At 38.8% G+C, this 20,876-nt stretch overlaps 1 protein-coding gene across 1 annotated transcript in view; it reads right to left on the bottom strand.

Moving 5' to 3' along the window:
- ZNF521 (zinc finger protein 521) overlaps window positions 1-20,876 on the bottom strand; it is a gene marked incomplete at both ends in the record, with an annotated part of 203,325 nt that overhangs the window by 80,289 nt on the left and 102,160 nt on the right. Inside the window, one exon of the mRNA XM_079533874.1 lies at window positions 8,379-8,463. Within this exon, the coding sequence (XP_079390000.1) occupies window positions 8,379-8,463 (85 nt within the window). The remainder of the gene's footprint in view (window positions 1-8,378; window positions 8,464-20,876) is intronic.

Here is a 20,876-nt window from a genome sequence, read left to right as displayed (position 1 = left end):
TGCTACGGCTCCTGATAAAGCCTGCTTATAAGTGGTCAGCAGCGAGGAACAAAAGGGAAGGCTAACACAATGGCATTAATTCCGCCCGTGGTGAGGAAGTATTAACATGCACGGTGTATCACAGCACCGGCAAGGTGGATAATCGTGCGGTTTGGCGGATGGGAAGGAACAACTTTCGGACTGCCTGGCATTATCTCACAGTGGCATCCCTTTCTAACACAATAGGAATTTCTGTAGGAAAAAAAAAATACAGCTTTGACGCACCTTGCTTCATGTCTTCATTAAGCAAACTCCAGTCTGTATTGTGGATATTTTCAAACGCTGCTGTTCGCATTCTCATTATTGCCACTGCTCCAATAATTGTTATTTAATACTAAAACATTTTCATTCAATTTCATTAGAATTTTTTTAGTCCACACCTGTGCACCATCCCCCCCAAAAAGAGTTGGGGGAGATTCACAGTTATTAGCCCAGTCTGTCCTGACTTAACCATTTGTGACTGTAGAAGCCCAGACAGACTTTCCTAAAAGCTGTGACCAGGAGGAAACAGCTGTTCCTGATTCTAACCCTTGAAATGGAGGAGTGGGCTCCAGCCAGCACAGCTCAGTGAGTGAAATCACATCCCCCGAAGCACAAGGAGAGAGGGAGCCTGGAGCCCAAATAGGTGACATAATTTTAAGCGCAGAGAACAGTGTTGCTCTTGCATGTTTACAGCTGCCTTTGCCATTTCTGAATACATCTTGAATTTTTTGTTAAATTGCGCAGATAATTAAAGCCTCTTCATATTTACAGTCTGCTTCATTGGTACCATGAATTCTGCTTTCAGTTACTGTCTGCAAATTCCCTCCCTGCACAATTTCATACTAAGCAATAACACTTCATTTTACATAAGTTTTATCTGATGTCCCCATACAGAGCTGCCAGCTGTACAGCAAATGTGCCGCTCTCAAACTGAGGCCTACTAGGCCACGGGCTCCATCCTGAGATCTGTGAGGCACCTTGCTGTCATTGGCAAGCGTTCCCTGCTATCACTGCTACCATCGCTCCACACTACACACAACTTAAAATCATCTGATTATTAGAATTTGTGGTCCACACTCCATTTTATCCTTTATTTAATCTATCCCCAGATCACACATTTGTTTAAATGTTTTGGCCGGTTTACAAATCATGCAGCCATCTGCACAGTAGGTGTGACACCATTTTTTAGACAAAAGTTACATTACAAAACAACAAAGATAAAGTCATTTGAAATGCTTTGGTGTTTGTTATTCTGCCCGGTTCGCTTGGACCAACTCAAAGAAATAAATAGAATTATCTGTGTAAATCGATGAACATCTATGAAAAACAACACCCAGCAGAACACAGAGCTTGCTCCATTACCTACGTTAATATCATGACAGCTGAGGAGAGATGACCTGGCCCACTTCTCATCTCTCCTGTACAGATGGCTATTAAAGAGAAAGTATCCCTTTTGTATGGTCCATGCAGAAACCCTTTATGGGCCTTTCAAATAAGCCAGCATTGCTCACAGGAGAGTAGCTTTCTGTTTGCGGGAAACAGCACAGATTTCATCTATTTTGTAACCCAGCTCCTCACAAAATAAATGCACAATTTCTCAGATTTAACACCAAATGCTGCTTTTTCCTGAGTATTTCAGTTACATCTCAGCTTTTTGCAGACAAGGTGGTGAAGTTTCATCTAACTTCTGGATCCCTACTTGCTAGCTCTGCCTGCAAATAAGAGAATCCCAGAGTACCCAGATGATTTTCTGATTCTAGAAAGGTACAATCCATCTTTTTGCTCTTAATTTACAATTTCCATATCATATTACAGAAGAATCAGTGAGGGAGGACAGACAAAAGAAGCTGCCATCTCCTTTATCTTCTGGTATATAGATGTGCATCTTTGGATTCTTTTTCTCTAAACTTCTTATAAGAGATACTTCACAATGTCAGTTTTCCTGTAAAGCACTGCGTAACATTCTGTGACAATCTGTAAACGTCTTCCTCGAGATCAACATAATACAACAAGTAGTGGGTTTTGTGTTTATTTTCTTTTTAACCATTTCCGCATGTAGGAAAGGAAAAAACTTGTTTTTAGTGACCTATGGAATTAGAGAAATAAAAGACTGTATGAATGCTACATGATATTGCAATCAAGCAAAAATTTCACTGGGCTCCAGAAAGCTTACAAGGTGTTTTCTTTGTCTTTACATCAGTGATGTTGTTCACACATACAATGCACAAATGTGAGGCAAATAAAATGACTTACTTGTATAGACATATTATGCATGCAGTTAATACATGCATAATGCAAATATGCGTATCTAGATAACACACAAGCATGTAAATATCTACACATTACATACTTATATTCCTGTCAGTGAACAAATTAGAAATCACGAGTTGCACTAAAATTTGTCTTTGTCTTCTAATGGTTACATGCCACTTGTTACTGTAACACACTGTTGTGCTTTTCTTTTCTTTTTTGTATGCAGATTTCTACACACTCTTCTTTTTAAACTATAACCGCTCTAGCATGGATTTATTTATTTATTTATTTATTACTTAGGGCTTAGTGAAGTATTTACTGGTGTAAACTAGAATTCTTGTCAGCTGCAGGGTTGTTTCATCCTGTTTTCCAATTTGTTTCCTAACTTTGGTGCTAGGTGGCTTTTTCTTTTTCCCTTTATTTTCTCCTCCTGTTCATTCTACCATGCTCAGTACTACACAACACCCTCTCCTCAAAAACAAGCTCTTTTCGTTACCACAACTGACTTTGCAGAATGTGTTTTATCCTTCACACAGAAAAGGTTGAAAAATAAAAGTCAGTGTACCCCAAAATGACCTATATAAAAATTTTCAAAAGGAGACTGCAAGAAGTGCCATCCTTTCCCCCAGTTCCTCAACTTTTCAGACGGGGGGTTGCTCCTGCTCTGGCACTGGGGCTTGCTCTTCCATCAACTAAAGTAGCAGCAACCTACAAAGATTGTGGCTGTTTCCCCCTTTTATCATTCTCTTTGTCAGCCTGATCAGTCCTCAATGGTAAATGTGCTGCTCCGTTGTGCACAGCCAGCGGCTTGCAATTTGCTCACTATGTTTCATGAGACAGTTGTTTGTGGCTGTTTGGAACACATTTACCTCTTTGGGGATTTATGCGCTAGTTGCAATGCCAACCTCCATAGTGATAGAGATTTCTTTCTAACTAAAATAGATAATTAGAAGCTGGTAATTATTGGTCAAGAATTATCAGAGTGAAAAAAATTAAGCTCTTCATAAATAGTTCTTGGCAATGTCATCTCTTTACATTATCTCATGCCTAACAGCACTTCACTCAGAGCACTTAAAAATTTACACTACTGCTGTAGAGCCTCATAATTTTATGTGGAGTAAATCTTTTTCTGAGTTAAACACATCGGAACTCCTTCAGTTCTGATCTACTCTGTATGTGCACGTGTACAAAATCCTAGGGATTACGGCAACTGTTCAGTCTACTGACACTGCATCAGATACGGCAGATGTAAAGGAATCGGTATAAAGAAAATAAAACGTTAGGACTCTCTACTTAAAACATCAGGCAAAATAATAAGATGAGCAGCAGAGTGAAGCAAGCAGTGAAGAGTGAAGCAAGACTACAAACAATAGCTGACACTCCTTCTACACTCTCAGGTCAAATGGCAACTGCAAACTATGTGAGCAAAACAAAGGGATGCCAGAGAGCCTCCCTCTTTTCCACAAACACCCAGAAATAGAAATTTCTCAAAGAAAGCTGTTAAAAATGTTATGTACTCTGCTCAGAGAGAAAAGCAAAAGCTAAAGAGCTGCTGAAGAATTACAGTGTTTGCCAGTACTTCCTAGAACTGTATGAAACACACCTGGATTTACATTTCTTCCTCTCTAATTCAGAAGCTGAGAAATTGTTTTACCAACAGATTTCAATAAACAAACCGACAAATATATTTTCATTTGGCAATCACCCTCATGATTATCCAAACAAAAATACATACTCATATCTAAGTCCAAAATAATGCTTAATTGACAGTCTACTTAAAAAAGCCAAAGGTTTGCCTCCTTTCAGCCCACAAGCATCTCCTAAGCCTGAATCAGCCTGTAGTTTAAGCAAACTCGGGTATTGCATGATAAAGCACAGTGTCTAGGTAAGTGAGGACATGTCTGGCAGTTAGAACTCTTTAACTTCCAGTTACTCCACTTCTTTTGCATCTTTGTCCTCATTCATATAGTGGAAAAAGCTTATTGACATATCCCATCACAGAGATAACAGGAAGACTGGAAAAAAGACTGTGGAACAGTTTTAAAACAGGAGGCTCTAAAAGTGATTAACATGTAGGTACTGAGGAAAGCCACCCCTACGACACCCTTTGTAACATATAACTCATACAATAACAAATGTAAATTGTATTGTTGTCAAATATAATTAAGGAACCTTATTGGATCATCTGCAGATTTTGTTTTCCATTAGGTGGCATAATCTTTCTCATTGAACAGATTGAAATGTATAACAAAATCTGCAAAAATGCTGCATGCCCTCCTGACAAAGAAGAGTAAGAGGCTTTTTAAATAGCCTCTAATCCCTCTTCCCCTGCTAAATGTCTAGTTGAGATTATATTTGATTAGACAAAAACACAAACATACACACAATCTAAAAATACCTACCCTCAGTGGAGCTATTTCAGCCAACAAAGTAATTCACGTTGCCTTATTTAAAAGTCTAAGTTTCACACTGGGGTTTTACAAACACATATTTGCCTTAGTGACCTTCCATAATGCATCCTGTCTATGTGGATGTCAGCAACATGAACTCAGTTTACATCCTGGGATCATGTTCAAGTGACACAGTAACTAGCTGGGACAATATCAACTTTTCTATGGTCCCAAATCACTAAAATGTTGGTGAGCAGCATTACCTCCAGATAGCTGAGCAGCGGTTCTCATTCCTTTCTGAGCAGAGTTTGGCAGATCACTTTCTGCCTTCTTGTTTGTCCCATGTTCTACCTGCTCCAGCCACTTCTTCTGTCCTCTAATCTCTCTCTCTCTTCCCCCCCCCCCCCCCCCCCCCCCCCCCCCGGGAGGGCTTGGTCTTTATTCCTTTTTTCCCCATGTTATTTCCTTTTTTCTTTCTTTCTTTCTTTTTTTCTTTTTTTTTTTTTTTCCAAACGCTTGATATTTGTGACTATTTTTTTAAAACTGTTTAACTGTTTTTGTTTTTTTTTCTGTTAATTAAACAAAATGCCCTCCACTGTTCTCCCTTTTCTTCCCTGCTCCTCTCTTTTCTCTGAATCATATGCAACCCTTCATGTACGAAGGCACTAATCTATACCCATCAATACAGTTACGCAACACGATACGTTACTGTACCATATACGTTATACGTTATACGTTACTGTACCATATACAATACGTTACTGCAACACGATAATGCTAACATTTACTATGAGAGGAAGTAGCTATTTCTGAGACTGTGTGATGGCTGAAAAGGGGCTTTATTACCCCTACATTTGATCTATGATCAGGGTTTATCTATCACACTTTGTGACTTTTAGGGTCAGCTTTCCTAGATTATCTTCCCTTCCCTTGCATTTGAAGTCTTCTTTTTCCTCCCCTCTCTTCCTGAAGCTTTCTCGCTTTCCCTATTCTACAGAAATGAGTGTCCTAATGGAAAAGCAGGGCAGCAAGACATATTTTATCAAGTACATGTAGAAAAGGTAGGGACCAAGGTGTTTAGGACTGCAGGATTTTTTGTTTGGGAAATATGTTGTGTCAACAAGTCCGTATTCAGTCAAATGTTTCAACTAATTTTTCGATCCACAAATTGCATGCATGTAGATATCGATGGATACACCCATGAGTTATACGTTATATATATTCATACCAATACATTTGAGCACATGTTTTCTGTATTATATAGGAACACTATAAACCTATCTACCGACACACATAAACAAAGGCCAATTTTAAACAGCTTGATGTCACCCCTTAAACCTTTCTCTCTGGACAGAACACATTCTTGGAAAAAGGCTTGTGAACAACAATATAAATTAAAGGAGGGGTGAGGGGTAGTGAAATTAGAAAGATAGCTACAGAAAAATCCAATTACTGGTGAGAAAGCTAACAGAACTGAAGATCAGAAATTATTTTTCCCTGTGCTTCGATCCTAAGGTCACATTCAAAATGCTCAGGAATGCTGATATTCCTTTCACCCTAGCACAAAATCCCCTTGCATTTGCTTAATCGAGGCTACATCATTAGGAGCTGCACGGTTTAGTCTGGCTGTGCAGATAAGAATCTTCCACTGAACACAGATTACCAGAAGCATGACCAGCAAATCTCCCTGCATGTTTTGCAAGCTCCTTTATTTCACTGCAAGATTTTACATTAAGCACATTTAAATCTGTGTCACTATGGTTTTGTCATGAAGCAATAAAATGCATGATTAGATACAACACAGCCAAAAACAATTAAATGTATTTTTTAAGGATTCTCATCAACCTCACTGAGCTTTTAGAAATAATACATAGGCAGTTAATCATTCATTTTAACAAAATGTCAGTCTTTTCAGGACTGGGGACTAAAGCTAACTGGATTTGTTCTGTCTTACTTAATCTCTCCATTCTCTCATCCCATTCTGACTTTTTACTAAGCATACCCAGAAAACAGAAGGAAAGAAAACTAAAGAAAAATCTGAGTATTCTATGGAAAAAAACAGGGGTCCAATTCTGAAAACACAATGCACATGGGAGGCAGGCAGCAAATAGACACACCACTCTTGCATTCCAGCATCACTCCTTACCCAAGGTGTCTGTACTCCCCGTCATGTTTCAGTATCACTGCAAGCTACAATTAAGGACACATCATACACTGCATTCAAAAAACCCCAACAGAAATGGCAAGTTCTGTTGCTGGTAACAAGGGACTTTTAAATTGCTCGTTACTGACCCAGATTGAACACTGAAGCAGTTCAGATTATCTCTTCCCCGAAGATACAAAACATCAGGACTAAAGCTTAGTCCAACACGCAAATCACTTTGCTCATTTACAAAACCAGCTTGTCACTTGTGTTTATTCATTTTTTCTGAAAAGCATATAAAACGTTCATGCTCTAAACATATTAAAACTTCAATGTACTCAGAAAAATGAGCGACTAAGCTGTGGCAGGTAATTTCTTTTACAGTGTAGCCAAGTTAAAAGAACTCATGGAAGAAATACTTAAGTTACCTTACATGAGAAAGAAACCCAAAAACTGCATCAAGCCAAGCATTTTTAAGTTATAAAAATGAAGAAAAAAAAAAAACAACAATAAACTATCTTTTGTTAAATATGTATTTACTGGCTTGCATTCCATATACTCTGGTCTGTATTTTGCATGCTTTTTTTATTATGAAAGGAAGAAAAAACAGCATAAAGGAAACAGGAGCAAAAACAATCAACTGTATCCATCATTGTCTTGAAATGTGAAATTTGGAAAACACTGAAAACAAAGTAAGACAACCCTGTCAATGTTATCTTATTAGCGGGCAAATGATGTGCTTGATAAATTTAATTGGCTGATAGAACTCTTACTGCTATTGCTGAGTGGTTACCAAATTGAAAACATTATGGATAATCCTAGGGGAATAAGCAAATAATAAGAAAATATGAATATCAAAGAAAAAGCAGCTTTTGTTTTATTCTAATTTACAACTGTAACAGCCTTGTAAACATCAGGCTAGGCTTAGGTTAGGAATCCTAGAAGGTTTTTAAAATATGCTTATACCTTAAAGTGCAGATTCCATTCCTGAATAGTACAATTCCTTATTTCGTTCATATAAATGATAGTATTTAATTGTATGCAGATAGACTCAGGATTTTTTTCCAAGGCTGTTCAAACACAACAAACAATATTATTTTATGGCCATTTGAATTATTTATGTTTCCTAACGACAAAAACTCACCAGTTTCGATTTTGATACCGAGGTGCTTGAGAAGCACACGGTAGTGTCATTACCATAATAACTTCTGAAATTAAAACCTGTCTAAAACTCTATGGAAAGCTAACATCCAGTTCATTAACCATTCCTGTTAGTTTGCTTTCAATAATGCAAAAATGATTAGAAGTTTAATTTGCTAATCACCTGTGTTTTGACTGGCAGTGGATATATAATTCTCTGCAGAAGTCTAAACTAGCCCTTGCAGAAAATAAAACATGCTAATGCTTTATCAAGTCTAATAATATGAATAAAAAAATCAATCATGCCTAGGTTAATCATTGATGGATGTACAATTAATTTCTCCTTAACTCTGTTTAATTTTAGAGGCAATGATGATCACGAGTAAGAGAAATAGCTATCTGTCTTTGAGAAGTTTTAGCGCTTCACTTACCAATCATGTGGTTTGCAACATGAACTTGGATATCCCATTCATTGTAGAAAACCATCTGACATTTGATGCACTGGTAGGTCTTCTTCTAAAGAAATAAGGGTAGATAAAATTTACTAAAACATACAGTTGGAACCATTTCATTATAACTCGAAGTGCTGAGTTCAAAGTGGTCATTTAAAGCTCTCCAGCAGTGTTTTTATTAAGGCTTAATTATTAATATTAGATACTAACACTGCAGTTCTGTAGCACCTTTTATGTGTTTCTTGAAACTCCACAGAAGTTGGGTTGTTGTTGTGAGGTTTTTTAATTTCTTTTTTTCATCTTTCTAACTCCACAAAGAGAGCAGTACTGCTAAAACACCATTGTCATATTCACAGGAGGCAAGATGTGATGAGAATGTGTGGGATGTGATCCAGACAACACTGAAATCAATCCTTCATTTTCTTTCAATGGAGTAGACCCACTATGGAACTGGGGTGAGGCTAGGAAGAAAACAGATCAGAAACCTGCCTCCCCCTCAGTCTCAGCGAGGTTGCAGAATCTCCTCTGCACTTTCATTTTAAATGGTCCATCAGGTTGCCATCCTTCAAAGAAGGAAAAGTCCTCATTAGTGTGGACAAATGGCTACTGTTTTCAGACAGTAGTTTCTATATCTATTGGCAAACCCGTACTAAAACTAGGAGGGCTGGCTGGAAGCCATCCAGAGAGCAACGCTTCTGGCCATATTAGATTGGGCCCGACTGAAAAATCACAATGTATATAAATCAAATTTTGTTATAAACAGGGAAATGTACTTTGCTCTCTTTGGTACACAGGAAAAGTCTTTCCTTTGTACCTTATTATCTTTCAAAATAGATCTGTTGTTACACTTTTCTGCAAGGTATAATACTTATACAAGATGATACAGATTAGGCAGTAGCATCCTAGAAACATGATTATATTTCCTCTTATTACTTTTCTGGCCAGAAGTTGACCAGAAATTTTATACCACAAAGCATGTCTTTAGAAGTGAAAACTATGAGTACACTGAAAAATAAAATTTTGCTTTTTCATCCTAGAGACTTTAAATCTGCAATTCTAGGCATCTGACGAGACAAGTCAGATGCATAAAATTATTCAACTGCATAATTGTAATATCAGGGACTACATTTCTACAGTAAGTCCTGGAGAGCTCAACTGTCGTTTTGAAGATGCATTGAAGGCAAGCCCTGAAGTGCCACATGAAGGGTGGTTATTCAGCAGACATGCATCTTTCTGTACAGTCACAGATCCTTGGCTACATTAGCAAAAAGGCAGGATTAAAAAAAAAAAAAAAAAAAAAAAAAAAAAAAAAAAAAAAAAGAAGAAGAAAGGAAAAAGCATATAATTTTTTAAAGAACATAAAGTTACAAAAACCTGGCACAAATGTACTAAATTACAGATTTCATATATATGTTCGCTGGGGAAGAAGTAGGGTTCAGTGGATTACATGCATCAAAAATGGAGTCTATTTTCTATACATTTAACTTCTGAAGAGTGTTATACAGCTGGTATCATCTATTACATTTTTTAAAAATCTTCCTGTTTTTCCCCCACCAGATTCTAAGCATTATTAAAGAATTGCTGGATTTCTTATCAGCAATTATCTTACCTAAAATGAGATGTTATGTCTCAGACCAAGTGCTCATTCATTAAGCATCTTTCCACTAGAAGCCCTTAGAAAGGAACATACAGGCTTTTTCAATGTATGTCATCTTTTTCTCACTAAGTTAACTGTAAAACTAGCAACCAATCAAAGTCAGCCCTGTGGGCTTCTCTTTACAAATCTCATACTGCTTTCATACAGAGAGGGCATTTTAATTTTCTTCATGGCAGTAACAAAATATATCATGCCTCTTCTCAGTGGAAACACTCATAAGCCTTTTCTGCTCTTCCTCATCTACACCAGCTTAAGTTTCCTGAAATGTAACCAAGTTAAATCCTTACCTAGACAAATAAAATGAATGGGCACCCACAAAACTAATCTACTTTGACTTAGTTTTGACTCAGTTTGACCTGTTTTACAGTTACAATTTTTAAAACCTGCTGTTAAAAAAGTATACAAGACTTTTCTCCTTTTCAGGTGTGACCACAATGGCAACACAAGTAGAAATTCAGATGCAGCCCAAGGTCTTCCTATTATACACTGGTAAATTTAACCTTACTGCACTACATCTAGATCTATCAAAGACCTCTAAATAATGACAATCGTGATCAAAGATTTATTATGCTAAGCTCTTTACAAGGTGCTTTTTGATGCTGACATATAGAACAACAATATTGCATAAATAACAATCACTCTCCCTTTTTTAAAAGCACCGTTTCCCTTTAGAACTAGTTAGAAAATATTTCTTACTCCCTGATGACTGGCACTATATATTGTTTATTAGCATACCCCTAGCATTATTCCTGATATGTGACTTTGTTCAAAAACAAAGAAACATAAACTTAATGGCTGGTCTTTTCTCTTGTTAGCACAGTAATGCAGAGTGCATGTCAAGATTTGTTGGAAAATTATGACTGATGTACATAATGGCAAAACATACAAAGGCTGGATTTTTTGAAGTCTCATGCAAAAAAAACCAACTCATTTAACAACAACCAAAAACAATAATTTACTAGCACTTGCTAGCCTCTTCAAATGATCTGACACATTTGGAGAATCACACAGACGTTTTCTTTTTATCATGAAGGAAAGAATGTTTTTTGTGACTGCTGCTTGATCAAAACCAATTTCTTCTTTGTTTCTGAACATATTCTAAAATGTTGACATCAACTTTTATTAGCTCGACACATTCACCTCAAAGTGTCTAAACTTGTTCCTGGTTAAGTTTTGATTTTAAAAGCAAACTCAATAAATTCCATTTACTCTTAGATTTTCAAAGTGATCAAACCCAGACACTTTCACGCCGTGTTGAACAAAACCCACATACTTATTTCCATACGTTTCACATTCTAAAGAAGCTCTTTTTTACTGCAAGTTACATCTTAGTCTCATAGGCTTTGTCAGACCAGCAGCACTCATGACTGCTTACACGGGCTCCTGGATCCTGCTGTGCCTGGTGGCCAGCTCCCTGTCAGAGCTGGGTAGACTGACTAGAGTCAGATCCAGGGGAGACTGAGCTCTCCTCAGTCTGTGTTCCCACAAAGGGGAAACCTGGGGGGTATAAGATGGAAAGGAGCCTTGGAGAATGGCAGCTCCATCTCCCCTGCCAGGCAAGAAGCCTTGCTGTGCCAGCGTAGCATCGCATAGAAGTAAAATTGGGTCATGACTGAAAGCCACCTGACTCTCTCAATTGTCTGCAACCCTTTGCAAGGCAGGACGCAACAGAGACTGTGACAGCCGTCCTTGCCTGGCCTTGCTGCAGCTGCTTGCAGCACCAGAGCCCCAGCAGAGCTCCCTGCCCCTCTGCCCAAGTCACTGAGGGAAGGCCCAGCAGGAATAGCAGGCACCCAGGCCTTGCTGCTCCAGCTCACTGCCCAGGGCATTTCAACTCCACATGAAGATGAAGGGTGGACAGCTCAGGGCACTTGCATCCTAACCTGCCATGGCTGCATTTGCTAGAGGACACCCGTCAGCCTTCTGACAAACATGCCAGCACTTTCATTCCCCTCTCCAAGCACAAATACAAACCGACACACATTAACTGTTAGACTGATGTCATAGCAGCAATGGCGGGCCACAGAAGAACCTGGCCAGTACATTTCTATATATATACATCAGGCAGTACCAACAAGGAATCAGGAGCAGCTGTAGTGTGCTAGACTGTGCCTTGCTGCAAAATTTCCAAAGATACGTTTCAGAGAACGATGCACACATTATCACACGGAATTCTGAAAATATCTGAATGTTTTCTTTTCATTTCTTATATCACCACAGCCTCACCTTTCCATAAAATAAACACAACTCCTCAATAAACAACCTCACAATCATTCACAAACCCCCTCCTGTCAAGAAACCAACTGACAATTCATTTCCTACATGCTGAGCGCAAATCTGATGCCCAAGTCACAGCTGGGACCATTCAAAACTGTCCTAGAAGAACAACTGCTTGGACTAGATGACTCACATAAGCACTGGGCAGCCACACTGCCTCTTGCATTCTTGCTCTTTTTCATTACTGATTTCAGAGCTGATTTAAAGCCTTCCAGCATTCTCTGTGACTACATTTAATGAGCTTCAGATAGGGCCTTCAATCCATGCAGAGCATATGCATGTGTCTCTCTAACCTTTTGAATAATTAATGTCACCTAGACCTTTAATTATTGTCCTGATCTGCACTTGTCACTTTGCAGTTTTCAGAATTTCCTTATATAAAGGTTCTCAAAAGTGTCCATGTCATGTCAAAATGGGCTTTGCTGCCTTTATAAGTGGCCCAGGAGTATGGTCTTTCAATTGGTACTCGAATTTTATCCACAATTCTATTTGCTTTTAAAAACAAAAACTCTCCTTTTTAAAAGCCAGACAACTAATGAACAATCTACAAACTCCTCTAATAGAGGATTCATAGTTCTATTGAGAAGGTCCTTCTATGTAGCCTTCTGTGTCCTGTGACTCTCAGATACCCATACATGCTTTTTTTTCTTTTCCAATTTCCTAATGTCATTACATTACTTGAGAATGAACTGCATATGCTATATATTTGCTCCTGTTTCGCCTCCTTGTTAGGGTCATTCAGAATTTTATCAGGTGCCTATTTTGTTCTGACATTTCCCCAGTTTTGTACTACCACTGAATTTCATCACTTCACTACTTCTTTCTTCTAGACTACTGATACACTACATAAATTCAGAAAAATTCATGCAAGTAGTGACTCTCAAGGCTTTCCATTATTCACATCCCTCCAACCTTAACTGCTTCACAAGACTTCAATGCTACCCATATCCAGGTTAGTGTTGCTTTCCTAAGTCAGACAAAGTAGCTCTTCCTATGCCACGTGTATCAACCGAATAAATTAGTCCTTCTTGCAATACTCTGTCAAAAGCTTTGCTAAGATTCTGGTAAATGTTTACATTCTTTAGCAAAAAATTTAGACATGATCCTCCCTTTCTGAACCATTATTTCCTACCCTCTGATAAATCCAAAATTTCTGAGTGTTCTTCTGTCACTACTTTCTCTCCTCACTGTCTATATCAAATGCACAAACCCATAACTTCATGCATAATCCTTCCATCCCCTTTTGCTTACAGACTTACAGGCATCCCAAGTTTATTCTGCACTATATCCCGACCTCTCCTGCATGCAATAGTCTCTAGCATTGAAAATGACTTTGATGTGTACCTGTTCATCATCACAATAACCTCCCATTTACAACCAGATACATTGCTTACCCCTGTGATCCTGGTAAGGGGGATTTTCAAGGCTTATTCCACTTTGTTTTAGCACTGAACGATGGCATGGATCAAAAACACAGCCAAGTCAACTTGCAACTGCTGAAAAAGAGGAATCCTACACCTCCCACATCCTCTGATTTCCCCCTCCCAGACTAATCATTCTCTCCCACATTCCCTCACATTAAATCCAGATTGGAATGAATTCCACCTGTTAAACTAACAGAAAGGTAATCTGACAAGAGAAAGCAAATAGCTTCTGTGTTTGTGCTCCCAAAAGATCATTTGCAAAAGCAAGTTAAAACTTGCGTACTAACTACAGCAACTTGCTGGTGCTAACTCCTAATGCTGCCAGCTGATTTTTTACATTATTATTTCATTAAGCGTTAGCAGCGTGCTCGGCCCTGCGTGAGGCACAAGAGCAACCATGGTCCCAGCCTATTTGTCCATTTAGCCATTTTTCATCATAACTCAGATTATTTTTGACAGTACCTTAATTGAGGATTTCTTTTCTATCTTCTTGGATGCTTACTTTGTCAACCTTAAGCTCTAAAAGAACTAAGCATATGTTAGACAGTTTCACTGCACAGTTAGCTATTTATCTTGCTTATGGGCCACTGTCAGCTTGCATTTTTTCTGAACTAATTGCTAACTCTTCTCATTGCTAATAGAACACCCTTTAAGTAGTATCTCCTGATTGTTATTAAAAATATGTTTATAAAGATTTTATGAAAAAATTTCTGCTTTTGTTTATTGGGGTCTTAAGTATAGTGGGATCTGAGTACACGTTTAGAGAGAAAAGACAGTCAATTCTATGTGAAGAAAAACAATAAATGGAGAAAAAAACATTCTGAAATTTCTTTCACAGCGGTTACTCATTGCTTTAATACACAAAGTTCTATCAGTTCTTCCTTCTCTACTTGAAGCCTTAAGTTGCTGTCCTGTCTTCCAACTTTGCATTCTGGATGCTGTATTTAATCAGAGCTGTCTTCGGTGCCTCTTAGTTGCAAATCTTTTCTTCCCCTAGCTGATGAAGTGCATTAGCTTGCAATGTCTCACATCCCTATACAGAAAACACATCTTGCAACCTCTTAAAACTGCATCTCTTCCCTTCAAGCTCTCTAATCCTTTAGGTCTCCACACATCTTTGAAAATCAGGTACCTAACAGAAAAGGGACTATAAAACTGGCACCATGTGTCTTGTATTTATTTTCTCTTGATTACTTCCTATCACGTTTACATAGTTTGTAACTACAAATAGCTGTAAGTACCGTGAATTTGATTTGGGATCTGGAAAACAAACATGCTTTTTTCTGATTTTCTATCCTAGGGCCTGATCCAGGGTGAGACTGGGCCTCAAAACATGGCAAGTGCACATGCTGAGCAGTTCTCAGGAATCTGGAGCTTGCGGTGTGACTAAACTTCCTGTCACAGAGTCACAGAATCATGGAATCGCAGGGGTTGGAAGAGACCTCAAGAAATCATCAGATCCAACCCCCCAGCTAAAGTAAGTACCCTAAATAGGCTCCACAGGTCAGCATTCCTCCCCCTTTCTGTCTCCTTACACTGCGCTTAAAATCAAATAAGAGAGAGAGAAGAGACAAGAGAGAGAACTGCAAACCCATCAAGAGGCATCCTCACATTCCGTATCTCAATCTCAGAGCAGCTACATGGCTATGGATGTTAAGGGGATACTACAACCGAGACTGCACTGATAATTTTGCAGATGATGTGGCATCAAAGCACAAGCAGCAGAGCATGACTTGGCAGGTCTGAGATGCAGAAAGCTGATATTCTGAGTAGGCTGATGAATTGCTGGTGGGCTTTTTCAAGTCTAGTTCTTTTTTTCCTTTGTTTAAAAAAAAAAGGCATACTGAGACAGACTGCCATTCAATATAGCCACTACTTTCTTCACCAACAATCAGCAACAGATGTAGACCAATAAAATTAATAGTTTGCAAGTACGCACAAGAGAATACTCTTTTGTCTCTTTTCACCATCACAAATTTTGTAAAAGCTTTCTGGATTTTAACGGAAAGGCAAAACTGGGAGCCTTTTATACACCTCATTTTGTTTATTTAATTTGAACATTAAAAACACTTTTCTCCCACTCTATGGAAAATTAACGACAATTAATTTCAATCTCTAAAGTGAGACTTGGGACATTTTTCTTTTCCTTACTTGTCCACTTTCAATTCAACCTTTATTCTTGAAGAATTCTGGGCTATTACTTACGCGGATAATTCCATCCTACGGAACAGTTGTGCTCAAAAATATGCAGCATTAATATTAATGTACAAACAGAAATATATTACTCATACATAATATATAAGAAATTAATTTTCATTGAAATATCAGGAGAAGGATTAAACCCCTTAGATCCTTCTCCTGCAATTAGCTCTGCACTTGAGCAAGTCAATGGGACTTCACAAGTGAAGGCTTCACTTGTGAAGCCAATAGGACTTCACAAGACTGGAACCATACAAAAACTTGCCTACACTATAAAATATTCCACTAACCGAATTCCACAATCATACTGCTGTGATTATAGCACCACTCTGTATGGATACTGTCAGGCCACATCAATGTTAACAAATATACCAGTCTGAGCGGGCATACAGCTGCTGACATTGCAGTGATGCCTGACTGCACGCCCAGTTGGCAAACTTCAACAGCGGCAGCAGAGCTGCCCAAGGATGTGGTGTACCAGCAAAACAAGCATGCCACTGAGTCAGTCTTCATTGCTGCCCACAACGGTTTCTGTCTGGCAGTTTTTCCAGTGAAGACATACTTGCTTTCCTCTAAGGGAACTACAGGAACCTCCCACAGTTCCCTCTGTCCTATTTTACAACCTTTTACTTTCATACTGCTTCTTAAAATTCCAGTAGTTCCTCTTAGGTACATCTTGTAATAAGTTCATGGGCTTCAATCTACCATACTCTAACAGAAAAAAAGATCAAGGGGTTTACTTCAGAAACAGAATACCGTATGTCTAGGCTTGTCTAGACCACCATTATATGCACTATGAAATTGTGAAGCAGGGATTAGAAGAAAACAGAAGTAGTAAGGTTAAGAGAAAGCATCCACAAAAACAATCAGATGTTGCAGACATTCCCTTATTAGGCCTGCAAAAGAAGGCCCAAGCAGCAGAAAGGATCAACTGTGAGTTTGTCAGGGAAAGCTGCAGGATTGGCATGTGCAGACAGCCACATTCCTAGTTTCGCACCAAAACTACTTCAGCCATCAGAACAGAAACCAAGAGGACTGTTGTGGAAGTGGAAATGAAGATGGAAGAAGGAAATTTGGAAGCTTGGAATCTCAGATCATTTTCTGTTGGTGAACCATTCTATTTCCTCTCAGAAAAAGCAGAAGGAAGAGGAGGCCTTCCAGACACAAGAAGCCATTAGGTATGCCTTTTTGCATACTGCTGAAACTGGGTAACAGGCAAGAGAGGAACACTATCCTATGCAGGATACCAAAATTGTGGAAGCATGACCAACGGGGACAAACAGTCTCTTTTCCTCCTACCTTGCACCTTGCTTTTGAGTATACAAGCAGCAAACAACTTTTAATGACTGCATTTCTAAGAGGCTATATTTTTAAGAGGCTTTTCAAAGGCATTTCACGGGTATTATGAATGATCAGTGAACGCATGTGGGCCTTCACTTTGATGAACGTAGGTCTCCAACAGAAACTGCAAACTGTGTGGGTTTTTTTCATTGATTTGCACATTGTTACTAGTAGAACTGTACTGAGATGCCCCACCTTTTCATTCCCTGACTTATGACATCTATACTAGCAATAAAGATTTAAACACCAAGAGAGAACAAGGTGATACAGAGGTGCATCTGGTAGGCAGGCCAAAAGCACTCTGGAAACCACAGAATCACAGAGATTGGAAGGGATCTCTGGACACCATTTTGGACCAGTCCTCTGTTTAGGCAGCAATACTCAGACTCCAAAAGCTCTTCTGGGCAACCTGTACCAGTTATCTATATGGAAGCCCCTGTATTTCAACTTGTGCCCACCGACTCCTGCCTTGATATGCCCCGTGCCAACAACTAATGTTAACAGGACACACATTTCTGCTGTCATATCTACAGCCGTATTTTATACAATAATTTGTAAAAGAATGCAGTAAGTAGAATAAATGGAAAATGAGATTGGAAGGAGAAAAAAGTATCCAAAGATTTTGAATAACCCAATTAGAGTTAAGACCAATCACCAGTCTTCACAGAGATATAGGTCAAACAAGAGGACTCTCCAAGATGCCACCTATCAGGGGGTTCATTTATGTTCATTCTGTACAACTTTCTGGAACAAGCAGTAGTGGGGATGCACATTCATTTTAAATGAACAGTTAGCATTCATTTTAAATGAACATTTTATGTTTCTCATGACAGAGTGACAAATTCGGGTGTCATGTTTGGTGTGCGAGATAAATAATACACACATTGCATATAATAGCTTTATTGAGCAGTGATTAAAAAACAAATAAACAAATAGCACTTCTCAAAACATTTACAATCAGTTAAAAAGTTACTGTGTAATCACCACAAACAGTGGATCATGGTTCCTTATAGCTTCACGTCTTGTGGCTGATTGACTTCTGCAGAGAAACCAGATATGAACTTCAGCTAAAGCCATCTTCCCGGTTTGGATCTCTAAAAGGCTTCTTTCTTGTTTGGTTTCTATCATAGATGATATGCTGGATCATTTTTCTTCCGCCAAAGTTGTAAAAACTCTATAGACTTTAATATTCCTGTCAGCTATAAAGTTTTTGTTGAAAGTGAGCAAGAATAGTTCAAAAGTTGGAGAGGGAAGAGAGAGAACTCTCTAGTAGTATGCAAAGAGACAAAAAGAGACATATCATGATTTCCCATGTCTTGTTCCCAAAGATGATCAGGCTAGAAAAAAAGAGAAAGTTTATTGTGGTTTCTACATGATTTTGAGGTCAAAGTACTGTTCATTTTCCACTGAGGTTGTGTGGAAGGGAAACTGTGATGTTACCCTGGTCACTTGGCCAGCAGGTACATGAATGAGGAAAGTCCCATGAAAACAGTGGACTGCCCAGATGATCTGCAGGAGCGTACATCTTAGGGCACTTTGTCTCATAAAGCTTTGTTGAAGTTCTATGAGACATAAGTACATTTGCATATGACCTCTCTAGAGTTGCTTAATGTCTTCATCTATTTTCCTGTGCCCCTCTCCTGTTCGCTTTTCTTCAAGGAGGTACTCCTTCCGCTGCCATGTTTCATGGAAATCTTGGCTTGGAACTCTTGTAAAGTTTGGAGAACAAGTTATCCTTTCTTCCTCCGATGCAAAGGTATGAAGAATTTCTCAGCTGAAGCATCTGACAAACAACATGACAGCATCAGATTTTAATGATAAGTGAACAGGAAACTAAAAAAACTTACTACTGTTTAGCAGCTCCCAATTAACATAAGGAGTTCCTTTCACAAACTGGTAAGTGCAGAAAGGTGGGAAATTTGCTGCTTAACTTCAGTAGGATTAATAGCAACAGGACAGTAGCAATAGGACCATCTTTGTTAAATGCAGAGGAGTTGTCTGATAGATCATTACTGAAAGTGTAAAGACAAAGAGAAGAAAAATGCTATCTTGTCAGCCACTCCATGGCAATTTCCTACCAGAAATTAAGAGTGTATAGTAATGTGAAGGTGGCCCTCTGTGTCTAGAAGAACAGAGTAGCCCTTACTAAAAATACATATGGCCACATATTATCTTCATGAAAACAATGTCAAAATGATGCCAGAAGGTGAAGCTGTATTTTTAGCAAGCTCGTTCTGAAACTCCAGAAGCAGAAAATATGTTTGCTACAGATTACTTCCACAAACTCTTTCAAATACAAATCTTTGTGCCAGCAACAAACCTTCTTTACCTTTTTCCATCCCTGAATCCAAAATCCAGCATGAAAATCACAGGCATGGATTCACTGACAGGAAACCCAATGTTTACAGTACAAGTCTATGTGCTTATCCACAAAAATCCTGTAGTTCAAATGATCAGCTTGGATTGCTGATGAGGAGGATTATTTTAATTTCTTTATGTATTTCAATTAAATGCATGAGTATTGATTTCAGAGCATTTCTTCAGTTAAAAGCACAGTGATTTATGTTGCTAAAATGCAGTTGCTTGCCCTGCCAAAAGCATGCATTTGGGAACGTTTCTGGGTTGCTTAGTCTTTCCTCTCTTCTTTCTGCCTCTGACTGCCAGTATCTGATGTTGAAACAAACCAACTACTTCAAAAGGCAGCTCCTGTTATGTCTTTTTGAGTTTGGCAGTCTTGGGGAATGGAGGGGAGGAACAGTAAGAAAGGTAGATTCAATGCCCACAAATAAAGAGGGGCAAAAAAAAAATGTAAAAGTAAAATAGTACACCTACCTGAATGCCATTCGTTCTCCCAGAGATACCATTTCAAGATTCATCTGAGGTCAGAGTTGAGATTCAGGGAGCCATCAGCTCTTCAGCACCTGAATTCTGTGACTACCGTTCCCATGAGCTCATTGTCAGCCTGCACCTTTATGGCTCCTTCCAGAATGGTGCTGTGATGTGCTCGGTGCTCCTTGCTGGGCCATGCCCACCATGGCATACAGCTCTATGCAACCACAACGGGACAGAGAGCAGCCCCAGATTCTCACCGCCATTCTTCAGCTGGCTTCACTGTTGCTAGTTCTTTTCTCCTTTGTTCAGCACTTTAATTCTCTGCTACAGTGAATTTCTGTAAGTCTTTTGCAACACCTACATAAACATCTTTATTCCTGCGGTAATTTAGCAGTGTTGTTGCACTGCCCCTTTTCTTCTCAGGACCAGAAAACCCAGAATGTCCTTGTATTATTAATGAAGGACTGTCTGCATTGCCACAGGTAATACAGTAATTCACATGAGCTTCACATTCATGAAAAAAAGTGATACATAACTTTAGCTACTTAGAGCAGCAATTATGCTTGCTGAGCATCCACTCTGGATGTTATCAACAGGACCCCAAACTGAGCACAGTGGCTCACAGGACACACCAGCACCAGATCAGCTTTACCAATGAACTGTTGGTGTAAAGTCCACTCCCTCCTCTCCTGTGTCTGCTAAGCAATTAGCAGTACAATTATTATTGAACTGTTATGCTGGTATGGT

This window comes from Tetrao urogallus (genome assembly GCF_951394365.1).
Source record: "Tetrao urogallus genome assembly, chromosome: 3".
In the NCBI taxonomy this organism is placed as follows: Eukaryota; Metazoa; Chordata; class Aves; order Galliformes; family Phasianidae; genus Tetrao; species Tetrao urogallus.
The sequence above is the reverse complement of the archived record's forward strand: the minus strand, read 5'-3'. Positions and strand labels throughout refer to the sequence as shown.